At 45.2% G+C, this 27229-nt stretch overlaps 1 protein-coding gene across 2 annotated transcripts in view; it reads left to right on the forward strand.

Moving 5' to 3' along the window:
• The window catches only part of SH2D4B (SH2 domain containing 4B), a 108679-nt gene that overhangs the window by 24204 nt on the left and 57246 nt on the right, over nt 1-27229 (forward strand). For both annotated transcript variants that reach the window (XM_004049685.3, XM_055352464.2), the window contains exons 2-4: nt 7350-7512; nt 8627-8774; nt 25557-25704. In XM_004049685.3, coding sequence (XP_004049733.3) covers nt 7350-7512; nt 8627-8774; nt 25557-25704 — 459 coding nt within the window. The remainder of the gene's footprint in view (nt 1-7349; nt 7513-8626; nt 8775-25556; nt 25705-27229) is intronic.

Here is a 27229-nt window from a genome sequence, read left to right on the forward strand (position 1 = left end):
ACTTACTTAATACATACCACATTTTCTCTATCCATTTATCTGTTTATAATCACTTAGGTTGATTCCATATCTTGGCTATTGTGCATAATGCTGCAGTGAACATGGGAGTTCAGATAACTCTTCAGCATACGGATTTCATTTCCTCTGGATATTTATCCAGTAGTGGGATAACTGGATCATAGGATACTTCAATTTGTAATTTTTTTCAGGAACCTTCATACTATTTTCCACAATAGCTGTACTAATTTATGCTCCCACCAACAGCGTAAAAGGCTCCCTTTTCTCAACATCCTCTTCCACATTTGTTACCTTTCATCTTTTTGATAATAGCCATTCTTACAGGTGTGAGGTGATATCTCAGTGTGGTTTTAATTTGCATTTCTCTGATGACCTATGATGCTGAACATTTTTTCATATACCTGTTGGCTATTTGTATGCCTTCCTTTGAGAAATATCTATTCTAGTCTTTTGCCAATTTTTTAAATTGGGTTATTTGTTTTCTTCTGTTGAGTTGTTTGAGTCCTTATATATTTTGGATATTAACCCTTTATCAGATGTATGGTTTGCAAATATTTTCTTCCATCCTGTAGATTATCTCTTTACTCTGTTAATTGTTTCCTTGGCTGTGCAGAAGCTTTGTAGTTTGACATTATCCCATTTGTCTATTTTTGCTGTTGTTGCATGTGCTTTTGAGTTTATAGCCAAAAAATAATTGCCCAGATCAATGCCATTTTACCCTGTTTTTCAATTACATATTTGTTTTAGAATACATCATTATTTTTCATTAAATATTATGCAGTATATGTTAATATATGATGATTTACCATTATTTGAAATAAATATTTAAAATTTTCTCAGTTTTTACTAGGGGAAATATTGATAGATATAACCCACAACAACAGAAGCTCTTTGTGATACTCAGTATTTTTAAAGAATGTACAGGGGCTCTAAGAGCTAATTATTTGATAACTCTTGTCCTAAAGGATGCATTATATGTGCTGAGTTAACTCTCCCACAAGGCATATAGGTTGGTACTATCTATATATCATCCTTAGGAAAATTGAGAAAAGGCATCATTCAAATTATGTTTCATAGGGCTTATTTCTCTTGCAGAACCCCAATCAAGAAAAATTGTCCTGGATTTCCGTACGTTGGTACATATAAAACACGTTGAACTGCAATTAGTAGCTAAGCCCTCTATAGATGTTAGCTGTTATTATTACTTTTATTAATAGTTGTGATCATTTGATGGTTATAGGTATTTAAATGTTTTCTCTCATTTGGTGTTTTGATTTTTAATTGTCTTTATGATGTGTTTTTTGTGTATAGAAATTTTAAACCTTAATCTGTATTCAAATTTATCAACATTGCATCTTGCAGCTTATTCTTTTTATGTCTTGTAGAAAAAATTCTTCCCTTTCCCAAAGTTATAATGATGTGCTTTTACATCTTCCTTTAAATGTTTTCAAGTTTCCAAATCTTCCTTTTCACAGGCTCAGGAAACCACTCATGTCAAGATCACCAGTGACCTCCATGTTGCTGAATCCAGCGTCCAATTCTCAGCCCTCACCTCATCTACCCATTAGCCGCACTTGCAAGATTCCTTTCTCCTTGCTTCCTGAAATTCTTTCTCCACTTGGCTTGGGATACTGCACTCACAGGTTATTCTCCTGCCTCACAGGCCTCTCCCTCCAGGTCTCCTTTGGGTCCTCCTCCTCTTGAAGTATTGGAGTGTCTCTCCTGGGACAATGTCTTTGGGCATCTTCCGTTTTCTGCCAATTCTCACTCTCTAGCTGATCCCATCCATTTCCTTGGCTTTAAATATCATCTATACACTGATGACTCAAAAAGTTTATTTCTTAGTCCCATCCTTTCCCCTGAATCCTATTTTATTCAACTGCCTGTTGAGTGTCTAATAAGCATGTCAAGCAATTTGGCCAAAACAGAATATTGATATCTCCAGCCTCTTTCTTCCATGTTCTCCATTTTAGTAACATAACCATTAATTTTGTGGCTTAAGCCAAAGCATTCATTCTATTGTTAAAAGGAAAACTTCAGCTGAAGTAAATTATAGGAATTTAATTGAGGAATGAATGATTTGCCAATCGGGCAGCACTCAGAATCACAGCAGATACAGAGAGACTCCAGGGATGCCTCATGGTCAGAACAAATTTATAGACAAAAAAAGGGACATTGGAAGTGAGGTACAGAAACAGGTGGATTGGTCACAGGTTGGCATTTGCCTTATTTGAGCACAGTTTGAACACTCAGCAGTCTATGAGTGGCTGAAGTATGGCCGCTGGGATTGGCCAAGACTCCCCTGTTGTTACAGGCGGATACTCCTAAGTTACGGTTTCAGTCTTGTATACCTATTAAGTTAGGTTACGGTTCGTCCACAAGGACTCAAATAGAAAACAACAGAGTCCTTCTCAGGCCATATTTAGTTTGCTTTCACACTATCTAACTTTATTTTTGTGCCCATTAACCATCCCCTGTACCCCCCACCCCCAGCCCCACTACCCTTCCCAGCCTCTGGTAACCATCATTCTACCCTCTATCTCCATGAAGAACTTTATTTCTTTTCCTTTTTTTTTTTCTTTTAAAGAGACATGTTCTTGCCCTCTTACCCAGGCTGGAGTGAGTGCAGTGGTGTAATCATAGCTCACTGCAGTCTGCAGCTCCTGGGCTCAAGGGATCTTCCTGCCTCAGCCTCCCTGCTAGCTGGGACTTAGAGGCATGCACCACCACACCCAACTGAAGAACTTTATTTCTTAAATTTCCTTATTTTTCTCAGATGACAAGAAATCTGGAGATGTGGTGCAATGGGTAATACTAGTTTAGCTGCTCGATAAGATCACCAAGGATCCCTTCCCTTCTATCTTTTGCCTCCCCATCCTTAGCATGTGGCTTTTATCCTCATGGTTGCAAAAGTTTTCCAGTGGCTCCAGGAATCACTGCTTCATTCCTGGCAGGAAGAAGAAGGTCGGGTAAAAGAGTGAAGAGTGGCCGGGCGTGGTGGCTCACGCCTGTAATCCCAGCACTTTGGGAGGCCGAGGCGGGCGGATCACGAGGTCAGGAGATCAAGACCATCCTGGCTAACACGGTGAAACCCCGTCTCTACTAAAAATACAAAAAAATTAGCCAGGCGTGGTGTTGGGCGCCTATAATCGCAGCTACTCGGGAGGCTGAGGCAGGAAGATGGCGTGAACCCGGGAGGCGGAGCTTGCAGCGAGCTGAGATCGTGCCACTGCACTCCAGCCTGGGCGACAGAGCGAGACTCCGTCTCAAAAAAAAAAAAAAAAAAAAAAAAGAGTGAAGAGGGAAGGGGTTTCTCCTAAGAAGACTTGTCCAGTTTGTTTGGAGAAGAAGAGCCCTTTACATGGAACGTCTGCCTACATCTTCTTTGTCAGAAATAGGGACATCTTGTCACTCATAGATGAATCACTTGCCAATGAGAATAATATTACCTGATGGGATTAGATCAATTTCTTTTTTTTTTTTTTGAGACCGAGTCTCACTCTGTCTCCCAGGCTGGAGTGCAGTGGCGTGATCTTGGCTCACTGCAACCTCTGCCTCCTAGGTTGAAGCAATTCTCCCACCTCAGCCTCCCGCGTAGCTGGGATTACAAGCATGCACCACCATGCCCAGCTAATTTTTGTAGTTTTAGTAGAGATGGGGTTTCATCATATTGGCCAAGCTGGTCTGGAACTCCTGACCTCAGGTGATCTGCCCACCTTAGCCTTCCAAAGTGCTGGGATTACATGTGTGAGCCACTGCGCCCTGCCAGATCAATTGTTATTTGTCCTTTGAGGTTGGGGTCAAAACTCACCTTTCCTAAAAGAGGGGGGATCTCTGCTGCTCCCTGAACAACTTGGGGTTCTGTGATGAGGCAAGCGTGGAGGGTGGGTAGTTAATTGGCAGTGTCTGCTGTAATAGCTACCCATTTTTTGCTGCTTTATCTTTTCCCCTTGCTTGGCAGGATTGGTAATCCTCTTATCATTTATTTTTACCCACTATTAATTTGAAAGTTTTATAATTCTAAGCAGTGGTTGCCTCTCTGTTTCTATCAGTTACAATTAAATCGGTGTTCCTTTACTATATATTGCTTGTAACGTACTTAAAAATAGCAATGCACTCCTATATATATCTGGAGAATTACTGCTGCCTTGCGCATATAGAAAAACCTGAAATTTCAGTAGATTAATATGATGAAGGTTTATTACTTAACTATTTCATGGTTTGATGTGGGTTGGATATTTCTTCTGTGTGGCTTGCTTTCGAATATTGGATCGTGGATCAGGCTGCTTTTTTTCTGTGAAATTCCACCATTTATTTCCAGCTGGGTGGACAAGAGTGAAAATGTGGAAAAGGCACACCAGCTGCTAACCACCTTAGCCTGAAAATGGCACAAATCCCTTCCCTGACATTCCGTGGACTAGAATTCGATCACATGGTCCCACTGTACTGAACGGAAGTTGAGGAATGTAGTCAGTCATCTGTGGGCTGAGGAAGAGACATAGGGTGGTGGACATTGCATTGTCACTGTCCTAAATTGTCATTCTGGGCATCCACACATTTCATTCTTCTCCTCCATCTAAAATACACTCACCACCTCTTATAGGGGACACCTTCAGGTCCCAGCCAGTCACTGCATCCAGCTGAAAGTCCACTGTCTCTGGGGTTCTGCACTGGTCTCTATCAGGTCTGAATGTGCTGAGAAGACATATCATTTAAACACCTGTCACCCCTAAGGCACTATATACAGTGCTGGAGCAGGGTCAGAATACCCACTAAGGAAATGCCACCTGGAAAAGTGGAGAACGTGAGAGCCACTGTCTCCAGTCTATAGCATTTCTGAAGTCCTACAGGTCAGGACCGCAAAGTTTCCCTGCCTTGCAGTGAAGAGAATTCCTTGAGTGAACACTGACTTCAGCCTGGATGAGGCTTTTTGTCTATGATTCCCCTTGGCCTCCTCTGAAGGGAGTGTTGAGGATCACACCCTCTAGACCAGTGAAGCCTTTGAAACCTGCCTGCTGGTCATCAAACTTGGATGCCCAAGGGCCATTTAAGTCATGAACAACCAAAGATTTTTTAATCCAGGCTCAAAAACTTAGGGGGCTTCTGTTTGCTTCCATGTCCCAGTAACAACATCTAAAATTCTTTTCTAGACATATTTCTCAACTCGACATTCTTCCTTTGTCCCTTCACCTCTGTGCCTCTCTGTTTCACCTGAAGGACATCTTCCTTGAAGCTTTTTCTAAAAATAAGTGTGAGAGATCACACCTTCTTTTTTTTTTTTTGAGACAGAGTCTTGCTCTGTCGCTCAGGCTGGAGTGCAGTGGCGCAATGAGAGATCACATTCTTAATGTGGCTATGTTAGTCTGGTTTCTCCGAGGAGTACAGACAGGATGGGATTAATCATGCAAGGGTTTTATTAAGGGAAATGTCTGGGAGAGAAAAAGGGCAGGGAGCTGGAGGAGGCTGAGGGAGTCATTGTAAGCTTGACCTTGAGTGAAGGAGAGGGCAAGGGACAGTGGGCAGAGGTGTTGCAGGCAGCTGTGCAGTCCAGGGAAAGCAATCTTTCGGCAAGGAGGTGGATGTCTCCTGGGAATGAACCTAGCATCCTCAATAAAAGGCTAACAGCAGCCTCTGGGAAGCAGGGCCTTGGGCAAACGCAAGGGCACAGGAGCTGCGGGGCTTGGTCAGTGATGCTGCCTGTGGTTGAAGGTGGACGGAGCACACCTTCATGGTCACCATAAGAACTTCACAGAGCCTGACCTGCAGGTGCTGTGTGCCCTTCGTCACTTTATTCACCTTAGAAGTTTTCCTGTGCTCTGTCATACAAAACCTTTAAAAATCCCATCTCTTGCAATGTCGGTCCTGGTATTTGAAGAGATGCTTTTTCAATCCTACGACATCTCAAATTTCTGTATTTGTTCTATTCCCTTTCATTTCAGCTTGCAAAGCACTCAGTTCTTTCTTGAATTCATTTCTTTCTCTTAACACCTTGCCAAACACAGTCACTAGCAACCAACACTTATTCCAAATGTTCTATTTTTCAACCTCCTCCCTTAGAATGAAAAGTTCAGAAAGCATGGGGTCTGCCTTTGAAGTTACAGTGTCTAGCTTTTTAACTGAATGTTTTGCTGCTGCATAACATGGATCTCTAGCCTGTTAAACATCGCTCACCACCCAACTGCTAAGGCAGTAACACAGTTTATATTTCTGTTTCAGCAGCACCCTGCTTCTGGGATACATTTTTATTTTAATCCTGTAATCAGTGGAATCTGCTGCAATAGGCAAACTGAGAAATCTCAGTGGCTGAATTTAACACAGGTTTATTTCTTGCTAGTGTTACGGTCTGTTGTGGGACTGGGAGACTCAGGGCCCCAGGCTGCTTCATCTCACACCACCACCTGATTCCTTGTTTCTAGCCAGTGGACATGAGGCAGAGAGTGCAGAGTGGGCCCACCATCTCCTAACTGCCTTGGCCCGGGAGTGACACAAGTTTCTTCCTTCAGAGAGTGCTGCAATGTCCCTTGATGTTCTTGTAGCAAAGTCCAAAGCTTGTACTGCTCACAACACAACAGCCAATAAGTTGAGAGACAAGGTGTTGGGGCAAGGAAAGCAACTTTATTTCGGAGACCCAGCGAACCAAGAAGATGGCAACTAGTGTCCTAAAGAACCTCCTAAGCTAATATGAATTTTGGGTTTCTTTTATGTTAAGGGAAGGGGGAAGAGGCGGGGGGGTTGAGATCGAAGGGTGAGCAATGACTATGGACATCTGGGTGGCAGCGAGGGTAAAGTTCTTTGTCCTTGGTCAGGTCACAATGCTCTTATAAATTTTTAACATGACATCGTTACTTGTGTGTACACCCTCTTTGTCTCCTGGGGGGTTAGTTTTGGGGAGGGGCTATTATCATCCTTGCTTTACAGTTAAACTATACACTAAATTCCTCCCATTGTTAGCTCGGCCTATGTGCGAAGGTAAGCAAAAGCAGTTAACCTAAAAGATATCACTGCAGGGGCCGGGAGGTTAGGAGTAAGTTGGAGCTAGTCATGCTTGGCCTCCTTTTCACTGTACATTCTCTCTGCTGGAGATGGAAGGAGAGCTCAGTCTTGGACGCCCACCCCTGCAGGCTGGTGTGGCTGTTGCGTTTCTCCCTAGAGGAATAGAGAGTGGGAGATGGTTGTGGAACTGCCCCCAGGCCAGTGTCTCTCTGTCATTCTTTTTGTGGATGACAATGTTCCGTAGAGTGATGTGATGGTTGTTTACCACTGGGCAGCTTAGGTCATTCCTTACTGACTGAAAATCAAACTTGTTTCTTCTTCCTTCTTCTATTGTGAAGCAGCGAGTGACAAGCACATCCAATGGCTCCTAGGGGCAGATGGCGAGGTCTGGGTCTGGATCATGGGAGAAGGCCCTGGTGACAAGCCCTACGAAGAGATCTCTGAGGAGCTGATTGCAGAGAGGGCGCGGCTGCAGGCACAGAGGGAAGCTGAGGAGCTCTGGTGAGGGGTGCTATGGGGTGTTGGGTGGGGCCTAGGCATGGAAGCTATGCTTAGCCCCACGCACAGCTAATTTTTGTATTTTTAGTAGAGATGGAGTTCCATCATGTTGGCCAGGCTGGTCTCAAACTCCTGACCTCAGGTGATCCACCCGCCTCGGCCTCCCAAAGTGTTGGGATTATAGGCGTGAGCCACCAAGCCCAGCCTTAATGATGGTATTTTAATTGAAAGATTCTAAAATCAGGTAAACAACACTGAAAACTATACAAAATAAAGAACAACTCACACCCACCACCTAATGTAACCATAGTGAATGTTTAGTTAATCCATGCTTTGTAAATTGTTTTATTCAAACCTTGACAAATTGACTTATAGATCCAAAATGCTACTTAAGATTACTATATGGTACAGGTATTTATTATATGATATGAGAAACCCAACTTATTGGTCTTATTGATGGACATTTGGGTTGTTTACCATTTTTTATATTATAAAAATAACCTGACAAGCATCTTTTACATGCATCTTTGTTTTATTTACTTATGAATTTATTTACTTATCATTTTGTTTTGTTTTTTTGAGACACGGTCTCACTCTGTTTCCCAGGCTGGAGTGCAGTGTCATGATCAAGGCTCACTACAGCCTTGATCTCCTGGGCTCAAGTGATCCTCCCGCCTCAGCCTCCTGAATATCTGGGACACAGGTGCATGCCACCAGACATGGATAATTTTTCAAATTTTTAGTAGAGACAGTGTCACACTATGTTGCCCAGGCTGGTCTTGAACTCCTGGCCTCAAGCGATCCTCCTGCCACTGCCTCCCAAAATGCTGGGATTACAGGCATGCACCACCATGCCTAACCTACATGTATCCTTGTACGCTTGAGTGAGTGTAGAAAATCTAGGAAATGGGCTTTCTAGCATAGTTTTCCTGGCTTCCAGAACAATTGTGCTGATTTACACTCCCATGCGTGAGAATGCCTATTTCTCCCTGTCTTTGCCAACACCGGATTCTGATAGACCAAGGAAAAATTGCTCACTGTTTTTATTTCAAGTTCTATCGTTAGGTGGTCCTTCAGTTTTTCACACAAGCTTATACCTGTGGTGCTCTCTTGGTAGGAGACAGAAGGAGGCAGAGATCACCAAGAAGTTCCGGGATGCTCTGGCCAATGAGAAAGCCCGGATCTTGGCGGAGAAGTGGAAAGTGGAGATGGAAGACCGCAAGGCTGCCAAAGTCCTGGAGGAACGCATCCACGAGGAATTCAAGGTGGGCCAGCGCATGGGGCCCCTGTGTGCGGCCACCTGATTAGCCCCTGAGACCACTGGGGCTGTCCTCTGGTTTGGATCAATCCTTGGCCATTGGTTGGTACTGGGTGCTTTATGAGAATAGAAATCTGTAATGTCTGAGCAGGAAGGAACTTGACACACCATTTGGGCCAATCCACTTCTGTTTCTTTTTTTTTTTTTTTTTTTTTTTTTTGAGACGGAGTCTTGCTCGTCGCCCAGGCTGGAGTGCAGTGGCGCAATCTCGGCTCACTGCAAGCTCCGCCTCCCGGGTTCACGCCATTCTCCTGCCTCAGCCTCCCGAGTAGCTGGGACTACAGGTGCCCACCACCATACCCGCCTAATTTTTTGTATTTTTAGTAGAGACGGGGTTTCACCGTGTTAGCCAGGATGGTCTCGATCTCCTGACCTCGTGATCCACCCGCCTCAGCCTCCCAAAGTGCTGGGATTACAGGCGTGAGCCACTGCGCCCGGCCGGGCCAATCCACTTCTTATTTTACAGATGAGGAAACTGAGGGTCAGACAGAAGAGACTTGGCCAAGTTCACATGTAGTAGTGGTTAGGGATAGAGTCAGAATCAGAACCGGGGCCTTTTGCATCCCAAACCACCAGTCCAGAAATGAGGCCTAGAACATTCCTTGTTCATAATATTCAGGTAATAATAACACTCTTCTGGAAATATTTATGAGGATTCAAGGAGATGATATAGTCACATTTTGTGGTCTAGGATAAATAGTTATTGGTCTATTGACAGGTGCTGGTTAGAACAAATAGTAGGTTTTTCTGGTAACGTTGAGCTTTTTAATGGAGATCTAGAGTCATCCTAGGGACATGACCTTATGCTGCTAGAAGCCATGGCCAGAGTTTGATGGAGTTGTTAACATGTGTGCACAGAGTCTTGCAGTTGTCAATATACTCATGGCATTTTCCCATTTAAAAAATTTTAAAACTTTGTTTTGCCCCATACTAATTAGACAGTGAGGACATTGGCCTTGCCTTGCCTTCCCTCCCCTCCCCTCCCGTCCCCTTTCTTTTCTTTTTTGAGACGGAGTCTTGCTTTGTTGCCCAGGCTGGAGTTCAATGGCGCGATCTCGGTTCACTGCAACCTCTGCCTCCCGGGTTGAAGCGATTCTTCTGCCTCAGCCTCCCGAGTAACTGGGAGTACAGGCGTGCATCACCATGCCCGGCTAATTTTTGTATTTTTAGTAGAGACGGGGTTTCACCAGGTTGGCCAGGCTGGTCTCGAACTCCTGACTTTGTGATCTGCCCACCTCAGCCTCCCAAAGTGCTGGGATTACGGGTGTGAGCCACTGCACCCGACCAATGTTGGCCTTTTTATGTATGTTGCAAATATATATATATAAATTTTTTTTTTTTTTTTTGAGACGGAGTCTCCCTCTGTCTCCTAGGCTGGAGTGCAGTGGCGCGATCTCGGCTCACTGCAAGCTCCGCCTCCCGGGTTCATGCCATTCCCTTGCCTCAGCCTCCTGAGTAGCTGGGACTACAGGCACCCGCCACCACGCCCGGCTAATTTTTTTTTGTATTTTTTAGTAGAGACGGGGTTTTGTGTTAGCCAGGATGGTCTCGATCTCCTGACCTCGTGATCCACCCACCTCGGCCTCCCAAAGTGCTGGGATTACAGGCGTGAGCCACCGTGCCCGGCCTATGTTGCAAATATTTTTATCAGTGTTTTTTTTTCTTAAATTTGGTTTCAGTATGTTCAGATGTACGTAGGATTAAACATTTAATTGGCTAAATCTATCAGTCTATTTTTTTTCAATATTTGCTTCATGCTTAGAAGAATCTGTGACATCACAAGCTTATAAAAATCTACATTGTTTGTATGTCTTTCCTGATTTTACTTCTCTCCAACTAGTTTTCCTTCACTTTGGAGGGTGGTGTAATAGAGGGCTCTTACTTTATTTTCTTCCAAATGGCAGCCAGTAGTCCCCATATTATTTATTATGTAATCTGTCTTTTCCCTTCTCATTTGACTTGCTGCCTTGATTGGATTCTTGTTACTTACTTGTGGACCTTTTTGTGGATTTTTCTTCTCTGATTTATTATTCCTGAGCCAGACTTAATTGTTTAATTATTGTAGCTTTAAAATAAATTTTAACGTCTGTTAAGGTAAGAACCCTACCATTACTCTTCATTTCCAAAATGTCCTTGGCTAATCTCACCCATTTTTTTTTCTGCCAGGGAAACTTGAATTATTTTGTCATTGTCTCCCACCCTCTTAACAACAAAGACCTCGGTGATTTTCATTAGAATTGCATCAATTTATAGCTGTCTTTGTGAAAAATGGACATTTTTACAATATTGAATCATTGAATCTTCTTGTTCAGAAATGTGATATGTTATTCAAAGGTTCTTTTTGTCTTTGTTAATTTTTTAAAATACCTTTAAAAGTGCTGACCACCTAATCCCAAACTTTCTCAATAACTTTTATCTGTATACCTATATGCTTCTATTTTTTGGAACTTGGTAAAATTTATTTTCTTTAAATGCTCCACATTTGTTTTTTCTTTTTATTTGAGATAGGGTCTCACTCTGTTGCCCAGGCTAGAGTGCAGTGGCACAATCTCGGCTCACTGTAACCCCTGTCTCCTGGGCTTAAGTGATCCTCCCTCCTCAGCCTCCCAAGTAGCTGGAACTGCAGGCATGTGCCACCACACCCAACTAATTTTTGCATTTGTTGTAGAGACAGGATTTCACCATGTTGCCCAGCTGGTCTTGAACTCCTGAGCTCAAGCCAAGCACCTACCTTGGCCTCCCAAAGTGCTGGGATTACAGGCATGAGCCACTACACCTACCCATGCATTTCTTTTTTAGTTAAACTTTAGGTTTAATATTCGTTGTTGCTATTGTGAATAAGATTGTACCCATTATTTTTAAACCTATTGCACTTGCTAGTTATATATTTGGATCCACAGCCTGTGGTTGAGGCACTCAGTGAACCTGAGAGTCTGGCCAGATGGCCCTAGTGACCCTCCATGAGTGTTATTAATCTCCTTATTTAATTTTCCCATGAGTTGTAAATTTTTTAGCAGATTTTCCTGAGTTTTTATTAATTAATTAATTAATTAATTAATTTGTTTGAGACGGAGTTTTGCTCTTGTTGTCCAGGCTGGAGTGCAATGGTGCAATCTTGGCTCACTGAAGCCTCCACCTCCCAGGTTCAAGTGATTCTGCTGCCTCAGCCTCTCAAATAGCTGGGATTGCAGGCACCCGCCACCACACCCAGCTAATTTTTGTATCTTTAGTAGAGATGGGGTTTCACCATGTTGGTCAGGCTGGTCTCGAACTCCTGACCTCAAGTGATCCACCCACCTTGGCCTCCCAAAGTGCTGGGATTACAGGCATGAGCCACCATGCCTGGCCTCCTGTGAGTTTTTAAATGGAGTATAATGTGGAAAACAGTATTTGGAAACAGTATGTACCCTCCACAAATTTTATTTTTTTAAAATTTCAAACATGAAGAAAAGTTGAAAGAAAAAATAAAATGAATACTCATATATTCTCCATTTAAATTCACCAATTATTAACATTTTACCACATTTGCCTTCTCTCTGGCAAATGTGGTAAAATATTAATAATTGGTGAATTTAAATGGAGAATATTTATATGCTCACTCACACTCATATACACTTTGTTGTTGCTATTGTTTTACTAAACAATTTTAAAGGAAGTCATGGATGATGATATTCTAACCCAGGGGCTGGCAAACTATTTTCTGTAAAGGGCCAGATAGTAAATATTTTAGGCTTTGGGAGCCAACTGTCCCTGTCACACAACTACTCAACTCTGCTGCTGTAGTGCAATAGCAGCTACCGACAATTTAGAAACAAAAGGATGTGGGCTGGGCACGGTGGCTCACACCTGTAATCCCAGCACTTTGGGTGGCTGAGGCAGGTGGATCACTTGAGGTCAGGAGTTCAAGACCAGCCTGGCCAACATGGTGAAACTACTAAAACATGGTGAAACTACTAACAATACAAAATACTAAAAAATACAAAAATTAGCCACGCCTGTAATCCCAGCTACTCAGGAGGCTGAGGCAGGAGAATCGCTTGAACCCAGGAGGCAGAGGTTGCAGCGAGTGGAGATTGAGCCACTGCAGGATCCTTAGTTTGCAGATTCCTGATCAAAACCTAAGAAGTTCAGCACGCATCTCCTATGAAGAAGGGCATTTCCCTCCACAGCTACAAAAGTCATTATCACACCTATTGAAATGAACAATAACTCCATAATAGTATTTCAAATCCAACCCACAGTGGAGAGATACTTAGTTTATGTTGCTGGGTTTTGCATATGATTATTTAAGTCTGTTCGGGAAGAAAACCAATTCTTTTTATCTCTCTCCTAACCGTGAAAGCACCTGCTCTAATTTCTGGCCTTCCTCTTTCCCACATGGGGGCTGAGCTCCAGATACTGGAAGAGTGGCTCTGTGGAGCTGGAGTCCTGGGGCTCAGCTCACAAGGAGATCATGAAGGGATTAAGGTATGAGTGGAGGTTTTCTGGTCAATGGTCTCCTTGAGAACCTCAGTGATAGAGTGGGTGAGAAATTGTGGGATGTTCTATGCTGGGGCTCATGAAGGATCACTAGGGCCATTTGGCCAGACTCTCATGTTCACTGAGGGTCTCAACCACAGGCTGTGGATGTTATTGCCAAGGAAGGTTATGATTATTATGTGTTTGTTTTGGTTCAAATATTAATTTGATAAATGTGAATGTTTAAACTTCATTAGAAATAGTAATCCTGATCTGGCATATCTTCATTTTGAAGAGCCTCAGAAATGCCTTGGAGAAGCTCATTAGGGCAGTATCTGTTAGCAACATTAGAACAAGTAGTGTGCAGTTGAATGGTCCAGGTTCATGAGCTGAGATATCTTCTGTTCGCTCTGCCTGTAAGTGCACTGCCCTTTTGCTGTGTGGAACTCTTCATCACAGGAAATAGTTAAGCCTAGGCTAAAACATGATCTGAAAGGTTTCTGTGGTAGGTTAAATGGGATTTGCGGCAAATTGTTTGCCCCTCCTCCCTTTGAGAGGTAGGATCTATTCCACCTCCCCTTTTGGCTGCGCCAGCCTTATGACTAGCTGTGATGTGTAGAATGCAGTAGTAATGACTGATATAACTTTTTAATTTTTTAATCCGAGATGGAGTCTCACTCTGTTGCCCAGGCTGGAGTGCAGTGACATGATCTTGGCTCACTGAAACTTCTGCCTCCTGGGTTCAAGTGATCCTCCTGCTTCAGCCTCCCAGGTAGCTGGGATTACAGGTGCACACCACCACACCCAGCTATTTTTTGTAGTTTTAGTAGAGACAGGTTTCACCATGTTAGCCAAGTTGGTCTTGAACTCCTGACCTCAAGTGATCTGCCTGCCTCAGCCTCCCAAAGAGTTGGGATTACAGGCATGAGCCACTGCGCCTGGACTGATACAACTTTTGAGGAAAGACTATAAGAGAGCTGAAGTTTCTACTTTTCCCTCTCTTGCGATGCTCATTTTTGGAAGCTGTCCTATAAGAATCCCTACTACCCTACACTACACACTGTAAGGAAACCCAAGTTAGCCATGCAGAGAGGAAGAGGCTACATGAAGAGGCACTGATGCACCAGACACATGAGCAAAGCCTTGGTTCTGCCAGCCCATCCCAGTGAATGACCCCAACCAAGTGATTGACCTCAATTGATACCAAGTGGTGCAGAAGAGCCACCCAGCCAAGCCCTTCCTGAATTATTAACCTGCAGAATCATACACAAATAAAATGGTAGTTGTTTTAGACCACTGAATTTTCTGTTTTTTTTTTTTTTGAGACGGAGTCTCGCTCTGTCGCCCAGGCTGGAGTGCAGTGGCGCAATCTCAGCTCACTGCAAGCTCCACCTCCCAGGTTCATGCCATTCTCCTGCCTCAGCCTCCCAAGTAGCTGGGACTACAGGGATGCACCACCATACCTGGCTAATTTTTGTATTTTTTGTAGCGATGGGGTTTCGCCATGTTGCCAAGGCTCATCTGGAATTTCTGAGCTCAAGCAATCCACCCATGTCAACTTTCCAAAGTGAGATAATTTTTATTGTGTCTTTCAACAGTAGGGTTCTAACATTCTGAGTCTTGCTTGTAGGAATGTACCAACAACTTTCTTTTTTTTTTTTTTTTTTTTGAGACGGAGTCTCGCTCTGTCGCCCAGGCTGGAGTGCAGTGGCGCGATCTCGGCTCACTGCAAGCTCCGCCTCCCGGGTTCACGCCATTCTCCTGCCTCAGCCTCCCTCATAGCTGGGACTACAGGCGCCCGCCACCACGCCCGGCTAATTTTTTGTATTTTTTAGTAGAGACGGGGTTTCACTGTGTTAGCCAGGATGGTCTCGATCTCCTGACCTCGTGATCCGCCCGCCTCGGCCTCCCAAAGTGCTGGGATTACAGGCGTGAGCCACCGCACCCGGCCCAACACCTTTCATTTAATACTCTCTTTTCTTCCTGAGAACCTAAGGGGAGGCTGTTTGTTGTGGGGGAGGAGGGGAGAAATAAACTACCAGCTCTCAAAAGCTTACAGGGTGCCAGGGGAGAGAGAGACAACTCCATGAGCAACCCTTAGTCCCAACCACACCCTGGGGAGTATAATGGAAGGCAGAGGAGTAACTTTAGAGGTCTGGGCATGAGCAAGCACAAGAGATGGAAAGGAGAGCTGTAGAATGATGAATGGTCTGCTGGAAGGAGAGATAAAAAGTTCATGATGGATGGAGCCAGACATAAGCCTGGAAAGGAGGTAGGGTGTGAAGCTCTTAAATGCTACATTAAGGGGGTGGACTTTCCTCTGTGGGCAAAGCAGGATCTTGATACAAAGAAGGATGTGGTCAGATCAAGTTTTAGGAGCACAACTGATGGCAATGATGTGATTCAAGTGATGAGTTTTCAGGCAAGGAGACTAGTTAGGAGATTTTTGCAATGGTCAAGGCCAATGAGCAAGGGTCTGGACAGAGTCTATGACAACGAGGAAGGAGAGAAGGGGATGGATATAGCAAAATGGTGGTGGTGAAATCAATAGGGCTTGGCATCAATTAGATGTTGGGATGAGGGAAAGCAAAGAGCAAAGACATCCAAGTCCCAAGCTGGGAGATGGGGAGATGGCAGCACCATCCCACCATGGGGAGCTGGGGAGGGTGTGCAGATTTGCAGGAAAGAGAAAGTGCTTAGATTGACTGCATTGAGGGATTTTTACCCCACAGAGAAGGGAGATAGGTGGAGGCTGGAGGAGAGGTGAGAGCTTGGGTGAAAAGCCTGGTGATGGAGAGAGATGGGCTGGGCTCACTTTCGGCAGCTCATGTTGAGGATGTAGGCAGGTTCTGCTAATTCTCCAGGTCATGGAAAAGGTAATAATGACAACTGCATTCTGAAAATGGAAAAAAAAAATCCCAGAATCTTTATATTGGGTTACAGAGGGAACTCTGAAGATGAGACAGCCGGAAACCGGTTTTTAAAAACCATTCTGCTGTGGCTGGTGCCATTTGAATGTAATTTACATGCATATAAAAGTGTTCCTTTAGAAAAAAGGAGATCCTGAGGCCAGATAAAATTTGCATTTATTTCCCCCGTGCTTTCTTAACTCCTAAAATTGCTTCTGGACATTTCTCCTTCTGTTCAAGACCACAGAACACGGCTCAGTAAACATCCTGTGCTCTTCTTCCACCCGGGGTCCTGTGACCTTCCTTCTCTGCTTGCAATCTCCCTCCCTCCTCCCACTCCCACCTCTTCCTGGTTTTACTCTTAACGAACAGACATGGTTGATTCTGTTCGATTGTTTATTATTTTTTTTTTTCCATTTTCTATTCAAGGCCACTCCCTTTTATTTTTCTCCTTTAAGTTTGGAGTTCCTTTTGGCCACTTAATGAACTCCTATACAACTTTAGAAACGATTACTGCTTTATTTCCAATAAGATTAGAAGTGGTGGGAAAATTTTCTACTTCTCAATTTTCTCTTGAAAATTTTAGACTTTACCAGAACTTCTCTAGGCAAGGCTGACGCCGATGAAACAACATGATGTGGTGTACCCTGTCCGTCCCGGGGATCATCACAAACCCTGTCTTCTCTTTACCTGTTTGATAACTCATTCACTTCTCTGGTCAGCATTTATGGAGCACCTGATATCTGCTATGTCCTGTGCTGTGAGCTGGCAATGGAGGAATGAACAGCATAGGTTTGGTTCTGCCTTTTTGGAGTGCTTCAGCTCACTGTGGTGTTATTGGGGCCAGACTAACAACAAAAATGAGGATGCCTTTGTCACCTGAAAAATGATGAGGTTCATAAATTTGGAAAGGGGAGTTTTATATCTCATAAAGGGTTGCAGCCTGCAGGTGGCTATTTTGACAGGCTGGGAAGCCCAGCTTCTGGTCAGAAGCTGGTAGCAGGCACTTTGAGGCAGGGAAGAATGAGACAGGAGTTTATGCTGACCAGGTTAGCTGAGTCTACATATTACAATTAGACCCTATACATCAAAAGGCAAAGCAGAGGGCATGAAGGCCCTTAGGGTACATCCTCTGTAGACTGGCCAGAACTACTCTGTGGTTGGTGGTCTCTTATCAGGAAGAAAGGCTGGTCAGTTGTTGTGTCAAAACCATGAAAAGGTAGGGGCAGCATCAGGCTGTTGGTTGATATCAGTCTTTCAAAAGGGCTGGTTTCTATTTAGTCCTTAGGGAAGAAAGCCTAATGGTGGTTACCGAGGCAAGTCTGATCTCCTCTCCCATCATGGCTGGGAACTCAGTTTTTAAAGTTTCTCACGAGTCCCCTTGGCCAAGAAAAGGTCTGTTCCATTGCTTAGGGGGCCTAGGATTTTAAAAAATTTTTCATTTTCCAGAAAAGGCATTTGTCTTGATGACATTTTCCACAGGACTGTGGCAGACCCTGGCCTCTGTGGGTTCCTGTGGTGTGCTGTTACTGATGGGTTATGAGGAGAAGGGAGATTGAATAAGCTGGACAGCTCAGAGGGCTTTGGGCAGCCAGAGCAAGGCGATTAATTCCTAGGCAGCAGGGGAGTGTTTGCGTATCTGGCCTTTTGGCTGCTAAACCTCAGAAAAATGGGCTTTTCTTTCAGTGGTATCAGATGGCTCAGAGAATTCTGGTAGTTGCAACAGCAATGAGAATTTTTAGGCAATTTCAGCTTTGAGCGTTATTTTAGCAAGACCACATGTAATGCAACAGTAGTTGCAAAATGTTTTCCTTTGTCGTCCCCATCCTTATGAAGAGCTTTCCTTTATCACAGTAAATGGCCAGTCATTTTCCTCTGAGATGGGCGGTTGCTGTAGGCCTCTGGTTCCCTGGGTGGTGTCCTACTCTCCAGGTGAAGAAGAACTGATTGAACATGGCCCTACAATTTAACCTGCTGCTTCATTTTAGTCACAGCCAGTTTAAGTAGGAACATTGCATTGTAATCTGAGGTGGTTAAGGGCCACTTATCCACCATAGGCCAGTCAGACACTTATCCACTGTGTGCCAGTCATTTCCTGGGCTCCAATCTCGTTATGGGCTGAATTATGTCCCTGCTAAAATCTGTATGTTGAAGTCCTAATCCCCGGGACCTCAGAATGTAACTATATTTGGAGATAAGGTCTTACACAGGTAATTCAGTTAAAATGAGATCGAGTGGGTTAGACCCTACTCCAATATGACTGCTGTCCTTATAAAAAGGGAGATTTGGACACAGACGGGCACACACTCAGAGGGAAGGCTGTGAGTGACACGGCAAGAAGGCAGCCAGCCAAGGAGAAGGGCCTCAGCACGAAGCCAACCCTGCCACACCTTGACTTTGGATTGCAGCCTCCATGATTGAGGAAACAGAGTTCTGTCATTTAAGCCTCCTCAATCTGTGGTACTTCGTTATGGCAGCCTGAGCAAATTGATACACTCCTTATCTGCACAAGGAAGTGGCAGCATGCAGTTGATGTCCCTCTGGCTCTGACAGGCCTTGACTGTATTCTTCCTGACACCTGCTCCTGCCTGGAAGACCCCAGTGGGTCAGGGGTGGGTCCTTTGGTATACTTCAATAGATCAACAAGCAGATAAAAGGAGATAACTGTGCATTTTTACTCCTTTGTTTAAAAAATGACAAGATTTTTGTTCCTTCTGACCTGACATAGACTGGGGACTTTTCTCCAATTCAATGATTAATTTTTTAATGCTAAAAGTAGACAAAATTCCGATTTTCTTATGACCCACTCTCTAAGAGTTGGGAATTAAGGGCTAAAGAAGGTAAGTGACTTCTTCTAATTGTTCACCAAATACTTTTTCATCTGTTTTTTCCAGGCTACCACCTCCCTCCCTCTGGCCAGAAGAAGAGGGAAAGTTGAAAGGGAAACGTTGGGGTGTTGGGGTATCAGGCAGAGTGAAGGGAGCAGGAGGGAAACGGGGAGATTAAGGAAAGGTCTGAATTCTGAATGGTGGGACCTGCAGCCAGGGTTGCCCCTAGGGTGTACAGAGTTGGCAAATATTTCTTTGTGCAGTCTTTGTTTATATTAAAAATCCGAGTCACATAAAATCAGCCTTTTAGCACTATTCTGGTGACCCAATCTCATGTGATCCTGTGCTGAAAATACTGTGCTGGCAAGGGCTTCATCTGGTTGCTAGGCTACCCTTCTGGAACCAGGACCCCCGCACTGGGGCCCAGGGTGACTTCATAAATAGGAATCCTGGAGTTCCTTGGGATATCTGCTCAATCTCTTGATGAGGGATATGGTCAGAGAGCACCCTGAAGGAAAGAAACAGGGAGTCGGGCTCATGTAGAACCTATTCTGGGCCTGGGGCACCTTACCTGGACAACACCACCTGCCCTTACCATTCCTGGGGGGACTAACTATTTCTGGCCACTCCTGAGGGGAGACTTGAGGAAATTTACAAGAAAGTGCTTTAAAGCATGGGTTTCTGTGAAGCATGGGGCTCAGGCCAGGGGCCCTGCTTGCTGCAGGCAGTCCTGCCTGCAGCCTGCTCCCCTCCAATTCCTGGAATGCTGGGGGTGATACCACCCAGGAAGGACAGAGGAGAAGGCACTGAATAAGCTCAGAGGAAGGGCCTCTAGATACTTACATCTGAGGGTCCTGCAACATGGCTGGTTCCTCCTACGATTGCCCTAGAGCAAAGTCCTCCTCTCAATGAAGCCTGGAGCATGCTCTCTGAGTTTCCTATTCAGATATTTACTTCTCTCTTGAATATGAATAGTCAGGGAACATCAGACTGCCGAGAAAAACCTTTCACATGTATGACAGGCACCAAATCAAACGAACTTAAACCATACTCACACACAGAGGAAACAGACCTAAATCAGAGCATGTGGGAAGAAAATGCCCTAAAATCCTCAGAGAAATGAGTTATTGCATTCATAAAACAAGTGCAAGATGCAATGAAGAGAAAAGAACAACCAAAGAATAAGAATGAGAGCTTGGAAATTACACATGTGATAGCTGAAATAAAAAACTCAGTAGAAGGTTTGGAAGATAAAGTCGATGAAATCAACCAGGAAGTAGAAGAAAAAAGACAACAGATGGAGCTGGGCGCGGTGGCTCACACCTGTAATCCCAGCACTTTAGGAGGCTGAGGCGGGCGGATCACCTGAGGTTGGGAGTTCAAGACCAGCCTGACCAACATGGTGAAACCCCGTCTCCACTAAAAATACAAAAATTAGCCAGGGGTGGTGGCATGCGCGCCTGTAATTCCAGCTACTCGGGAGGCTAAGGCATGAGAATTGCTTGAACCTGGGAGGTAGAGGTTACAGTGAGCCAAAATCGTGCCACTGTACTCCAGCCTGGGCGACAGTGAGACTCTGTCTCAAAAAAATAAAAAAGACAGATAGAAAGCAAGAGAGGAAAATGATAAGGCAGTTAGAAGATAAACTCAAGAAGACCATTATTTGACAAATAGGAGCTCTATAAGGAAAAACAAGAAATTAGAAGAGAAGAAATTATCAAAGAAATGCTAAGCAAAGATGTATTAGACTGGAAAGATAAGAGACTACAGACTGAAAGTACCCCCAAGTGGCCAACACAATCAACGCAAGAAAATCCACACCAAGGCACACCATATTAAAAAGTTCAGAACATTGGTGTTAAAGAGACTTCAGGGGCTTCCAGAGAGAAAAATAAATGCCTTGTGCAGAAGAATGAGAATCAGAGTGGTAGTTCTGGATGATAGAAGACAAGGAAGTCTTTAACATTCTGCAGGAAAATGATTTTTAATCAAATTCTGTGCTCAGCTAAATTGGCAGTTACATGTAAATGTGGCATAAAGACATTTCCAGACAAGACTCAGAAAGTGTCTCTATGCATTCTTAGCTGAGAAGTGTTAAATGCTACTGCAAAATGGCGGAGTGGTCAAGAAAGAAACAGGGGCTCCAACTCAAGGAAGGTTGAGAGGTGTGTCATTGGTGGGTGGATGGAGAGGAGGCTTAGGTGGTAACCAGTGCAGATGGGAGAAGAAAAGATGGCACCCGGGGTAGTGTGTCCTTTGGAAAAAGATAACTTTTGTATTGTCTGTTATAAGAAAAAGCACTTGGTTAAACACAGAGAATGATTTACTACATCTGAGAAAACTTTGGGAAAATTCAATATGCAGCTTCAAGATGTATTAACCCAGGAAAAACCAGAAAAAATGAGTGGAAAGAAAAGGCTTCCATACCTATCATATTTTACTGAATTTAAGTTACCTTTAATAGCAAAACATATCATTATTTAAGAGGATAAAAGTGTTGCTTATTAAAAAGCAAGCTGTAAGTTGTAAAACATCCAAATTTCAGAGATGTTACAAGGTTAAAAAAATGTACTTTTTGGAACTGATGAAAATAGCACCCTGTTTGGCTTTGCAGCAAACTATTTTGATGCTGATTATTGACTTAACTACAGATTATGAGGCAAATTTATTATGAGGCTGAGGAGAGAAAAACTATGGCGTATGGATGTTCACCTGTGGGAAATGTAAGTGCTAAATATGCATGTGCCAAAAAAAAAAGGCAAGATTTAACGTCTAGATTGATAACTTGATAAATCAAGGATTAGCAGCATTAATCAGACACATGGACGTAGCCAAACAAAGGAACAGCTAACATAGTTGAAAATGGTGGCCTCCAGGCATTGGTTTAATTAAGGTTGGTTGGATTGGGTTCTGGTGAAGTTATTTAGAGACTGCTGATTTTCATTACAAGCCTGTGGTTCATAATGTACGTTTAACACATACATGTTACTTTGATGTAAACAAAGGTAGAAGAAAATACACACAGGTATAACTTTTTTAGAGCTCAGGAGTGGGACAGAAATGGGAAATTTAGGGACCCCAAATCTCTCTCTCTGAGACTTTATCCAGACCTAAGGTTAAGACATAATCATACCCTGCTTCACTGGCTTTCGGGAAGAGACCAGACACCTCTCCCTGTGTCTTCCCTCCCTCTTCCTCCAAAATGAAAGTACACCTAAGGACAGCACAGACTCCTCTTTTTCTTTTTTTTTTTTGAGACGGAGAGTCACCCAATCTAGAGTGCAATGGTGTGATCTCAGCTCACTGCAACCTCCACCTCCCGGGTTCAAGTGATTCTCCTGCCTCAGCCTCCCAAGTAGCTCGGATTACAGGTGCAAGCCACCATGCCCGACTAATTTTTGTATTTCTTAGTAGAGACGGGGTTTCACCATGTTGGCCAGCTGATCTCAAACTCCTGACCTCAGGTGATCTGCCTGCCTTGGCCTCCCAAAGTGCTGGGATTACAGGCGTGAGCCACCGTGCCCAGCCAGGATGGCAGAGAGTCCTCTTACCTCTGTAGTAAGATGTGGAGTTTATACTTTGTTCCACATATTTTTTTTCTTTCTTTCTGAGAGGTGACAGCATGCTGGCAGCCCTCACAGCCCTCGCTCACTCTGGGCGCCTCCTCTGCCTGGGCTCCCACTTTGGCGGCACTTGAGGAGCCTTTCAGCCCACCGCTGCACTGTAGGAGCCCCTTTCTGGGCTGGCCAAGGCCGGAGCCGGCTCCTTCAGCTGGCAGGGAGGTGTGGAGGGAGAGGCACGAGCAGGAACCGGGGCTGCCCGCGGCGCTTGCGGGCCAGCTGGAGTTCTGGGTGGGCGTGGGCTAGGTGGCCCCACACTCGGAGCGTCGAGCCGGCCCTGCCGGCCCGGGCAATGAGGGGCTTAGCACCCAGGCCAGCAGCTGCGGAGAGTGTGCTGGGTCCCCCAGCAGTGCCGGCCCACCGGCACTGCACTTGATTTCTCGTGGGGCCTTAGCTGCCTCCCCGTGGGGCAGGGCTCAGGACCTGCAGCTTGCCATGCCTGAGCCTCCCCCTCCTCCATGGGCTCCTGTGCCTCCGAGCCTCCATGACGAGCGGCGCCCCCTGCTCCATGCTGCCCAGTCCCATCAACCACCCAAGAGCTGAGGAGTGCGGGCGCACAGCGTGGGACTGGCAGGCATCTCCACCTGCGGCCCTGGTGCGGGATCCACTGGGTGAAGCCAGCTGGGCTTCTGACTCTGGTGGGGACTTGGAGAACCTTTATGTCTAGCTAGGGGATTGTAAATACACTAATCGGCACTCTGTATCTAGCTCAAAGTTTGTAAACACACCAATCAGCACCCTGTGTCTACCTCAGGGTTTGTGAATGCACCAATCGACGCTGTATCTAGCTACTCTGGCGGGGGTTGGAGAACCTTTGTGTCCACACTCTGTATCTAGCTAATCTAGTGGGGACGTGGAGAACCTTTGTGTCTAGCTCAGGGATTGTAAACGCACCAATCAGCGCCCTGTCAAAACAGACCACTGGGCTCTCTGTAAAATGGACCGATCAGCAGGATGTGGGTGGGGCCAGATAAGAGAATAAAAGCAGGCTGCCCCGAGCCAGCAGTGGCAACAGGCTGGGATCCCCTTCCACGCTGTGGAAGCTTTGTTTTTTCACTCTTTACAATAAATCTTGCTGCTGCTCACTCTTTGGGTCCACACTGCCTTTATGAGCTGTAACACTCATCGCGAAGGTCTGCAGCTGCACTCCTGAAGCCAGCGAGACCACGAACCCACCGGGAGGAACGAGCAACTCCAGACACACTGCCTTAAGAGCTGTAACACTCACTGCGGAGGTCCGCAGCTTCACTCCTGAGCCAGCGAGACCACGAACCCACCAGAAGGAAGAAACTCCGAACACATCCGAACATCAGAAGGAACAAACTCCGGATACGCCACATTTAAGAACTGTAACACTCACCACGAGGGTCCGCGGCTTCATTCTTGAAGTCAGTGAGACCAAGAACCCACCAATTCCGGGCACATTTGTTTCTTTCTTTCTTTTTTTTTTTTTTTTGAGACGCCCAGGCTGGAGTGCAGTGGCGCGATCTCGGCTCACTGCAACCTCTGCCTCCTGGGTTCAAGCCATTCTCGTGCCTCTTGAGTAACTCTTGTTTTTGTTGTTTTGTTGTTGTTTTTTCTTTGAGATGGAGTTTTGCTCTTGTTGCCCAGGCTGGAGTGCAGTGGTGCGATCTCAGCTCACTGCAACCTCCTCCTCCCGGTTCAAGCGATTCTCCTGTCTCAGCCTCCCTAGTAGCTGGGATTACACACATGCGCCACCATGCTGGGCTAATTTTATATTTTTAGTAGAGACGGGGTTTCTCTATGTTGGTCAAACTGGTCTCAAACATCTGACCTCAGGTGATCCGCCTGCCTCGGCCTCCCAGAGTGCTGGGATTACACGCGTGAGCCACGACGCCCAGCCTTTTTTTTTCTTTTTAAACTTTTATTTTAGATTCCAGAGGTGCACGTGCAGGTTTGTTACAAGGGTATATTGTGTGATGCTGAAGTAAGGGTTACAATTGAACCCATGACCTAGGTAGTGAGCATATTACCCAAGAGGCACTTTTTCAGTCATTCCCCGTCTCCCTCTCTCCCACTTGCAGTAATCCCCAGTGTCTGTCATTCCTGTCTTTATGTCCATGAGTACCCAGTGTTTAGCTTCCACTTATAAGTGAGAACATGCAGTGTTTGGTTTTCTGTTTCTGTGTTAGTTCACTTACTATAATGGCCTCCAGATGCATCTATGTTACTGCAGAGGACGTGACTTCATTCTGTTTTATGGCTGTTAGTATTCTGTGGCATTCCACCTGTTTCAACCCATTTTCTCCTCACCACCACCTTGTCAGTTAAGTTAGGTGGCACGATCACCACCACTTTATTACTAAAACACCAGGGTTCCATCCAGGTCCTACTGCTTGCGGCACAGAAAGTCAATCACCTAGATGATGAGTATTGCCAAGGAAGAAGGCTTTAATTAGGTGCTGCAGCTGAGGAGATGGGAGCTCAGCCTCAAATCCATCTCCATCTCCGTAACTGACTAAAACTAGAGGTTTGTGTAGCAGGTAAGAAATGTAACAATGTGTAAGAAAACAGAAACTAGGGAGGAGTTAGGAAGCAATCATCTCATTGAGGGGTCAGGCATCTCATAGTCTGGTTGTGGTGATCTGGTGAGTTTCAGTAATTTGATACTTTTTGAGAGGCCTGAGGGATCCTTTCCTGAGGAAGCAATTCAAATAAAACAAATATAAGTTTCAAGCTTTAAGACCAGAAGTGATAATTTTTGCGTTTATCCAAAAACAACTGTCTATGGGAGTACTGGGTAATTTCAATTTCATACATGTAGGGACTGAGGCTGGAGAGGCCACTGCTGCACTCTCAGCCCCATCCACTGCAGAATCCCAGAGATATTTCTTTCTCGTTTCTCTGAAGTGTTGTGGTCATCTCGTGTTGTTCTGTTCCCATGACATTTTAGAGGAAAGAGGAAGAGGAGAGGAAGCAAGGAGAAGAGCAGATTCGCCTCCAGGAAGAGCAGAGGGCGAAGGAGCTCTACTGGACCCTGAAGCAGGCTCAGCTGCATTGCCAAGCCAGTGAGAAAGAGGAGCGAGAGTGGGAAGAACAGTGTGAGTAGAGCTTGTGCCTCAGGCAGGGAGACCAGTCCCGCCTCCCCACCCACCTCCTCCCACTGCTGATGTACTCATTCGTCATTTCCATTCACTCACTCACCCCATCAGCCTTTACTTGGACCCAGCCATGTGCTCAGTCCTGCTAAGAATTTAGAGGGTAAGTTAGGCTTCATCCTTGAAGAGCTTACCTGCCTGCTGGGGATATTTCTTTTTCTTTTTCTTTTTTTTTGTTCTTTTTTGAGACGAAGTCTTGCTCTGTCGCCTAGGCTGGAGTGTAATGGTGCGATCTCGGCTCACTGCAACTTCCGTCTCCCAGGTTCAAGTGATTCTCCTGCCTCAGCCTCCCAAGTAGCTGGGATTACAGGCGCCCGCCACCACGCCCAGCTAATTTTCGTATTTTTAGTAGAGACGGGGTTTCACCATGTTGGCCAGGCTGGTCTCAAACTCCTGACCTCAGGTGACCCACCTGCCTCGGCCTCCCAAAGTGCTGGGATTACAGGCATGAGCCACTACTCCCGGCCGGGGATATTTCTTGTATTAAAAAAATAAAAGCCTAGCCTGGGCAATACAGTGAGACCCTGTCTCTACAAAAAAATAAGAAGTATTAGCTGAGATTGGCGGTGGCATGTGCCTGTAGTCCCAGCTACTCGGGAGGCTGAGGTGGGAGGATTGCTTGAACCCAGGAGGTCGACGCTGCAGTGAGCCATGATTGTGCCACAGCACTGCAGCCTGGGTAACAGAGTGAGACCTTGTCTCATATTCTACCTTTACTAAGTTGCCAATAATTTCTTGGCTCTGTGCTAAGCCCTAGGGATCCAGGGATGAGGAATCACGGTCCTTATCCTGTAGAAACTCATCAGCAAGAGCAGCAGACAGATACATAGACTAAGGGCTTGGAGGGAGGATGTAGCACATACAACATGGTTGTCCTGGTGGGTCTCCAGAAGAGGTGTCATGAAGTGAGGCTTGCTGGTGACACAGGAATAAGCAAGTCAAAAAGGCTGGGAAGGGCACTGTAGGTGGAGGCTCCAGCATGGGCAAAGGCTTGGTGACAAAGGAACACGGCATGCCTGGGAAGTGTGGGGTGGTGAGAGTTTGGGGAGTGTCAAGGTTGGCAAGAAGCTAGGTGGAGAAGGGAAGGTGGAACTAAGTTTGGAGGGCGGTGCTTCCCTATGTACCTGGGATTTGTTTTATTTGGGTATGGTAAGACATGCAGGCCCAGAAATGACACTTGTAAAGGAAGACGTTTTTACTCACAGGTCCCTAGAGACAGGAGGCACGGCAGGCCATGCAGGGCCACATGGGGAAGCCCCAGGGTGGGTCAGGAGGCAGAGGGAGTGGGGGAAAACATGGGCAAGAGTGTTTATTGTGATTTCCTGGGGAAAGGTAAGGGGAGGCAGGCTAGGCAGGCTTCGGATTGGCCAGTGTAAATAACTAAACTGAGCTCTTGGGTGTAGGGGCCGTCTCTAGTTTTGCATCATCTGGCAGTGGGGTGATTAAGGCAGGGAGACAGTGGCTCAGA

This window comes from Gorilla gorilla, chromosome 8 (assembly GCF_029281585.2).
Source record: "Gorilla gorilla gorilla isolate KB3781 chromosome 8, NHGRI_mGorGor1-v2.1_pri, whole genome shotgun sequence".
In the NCBI taxonomy this organism is placed as follows: domain Eukaryota; kingdom Metazoa; phylum Chordata; class Mammalia; order Primates; family Hominidae; genus Gorilla; species Gorilla gorilla.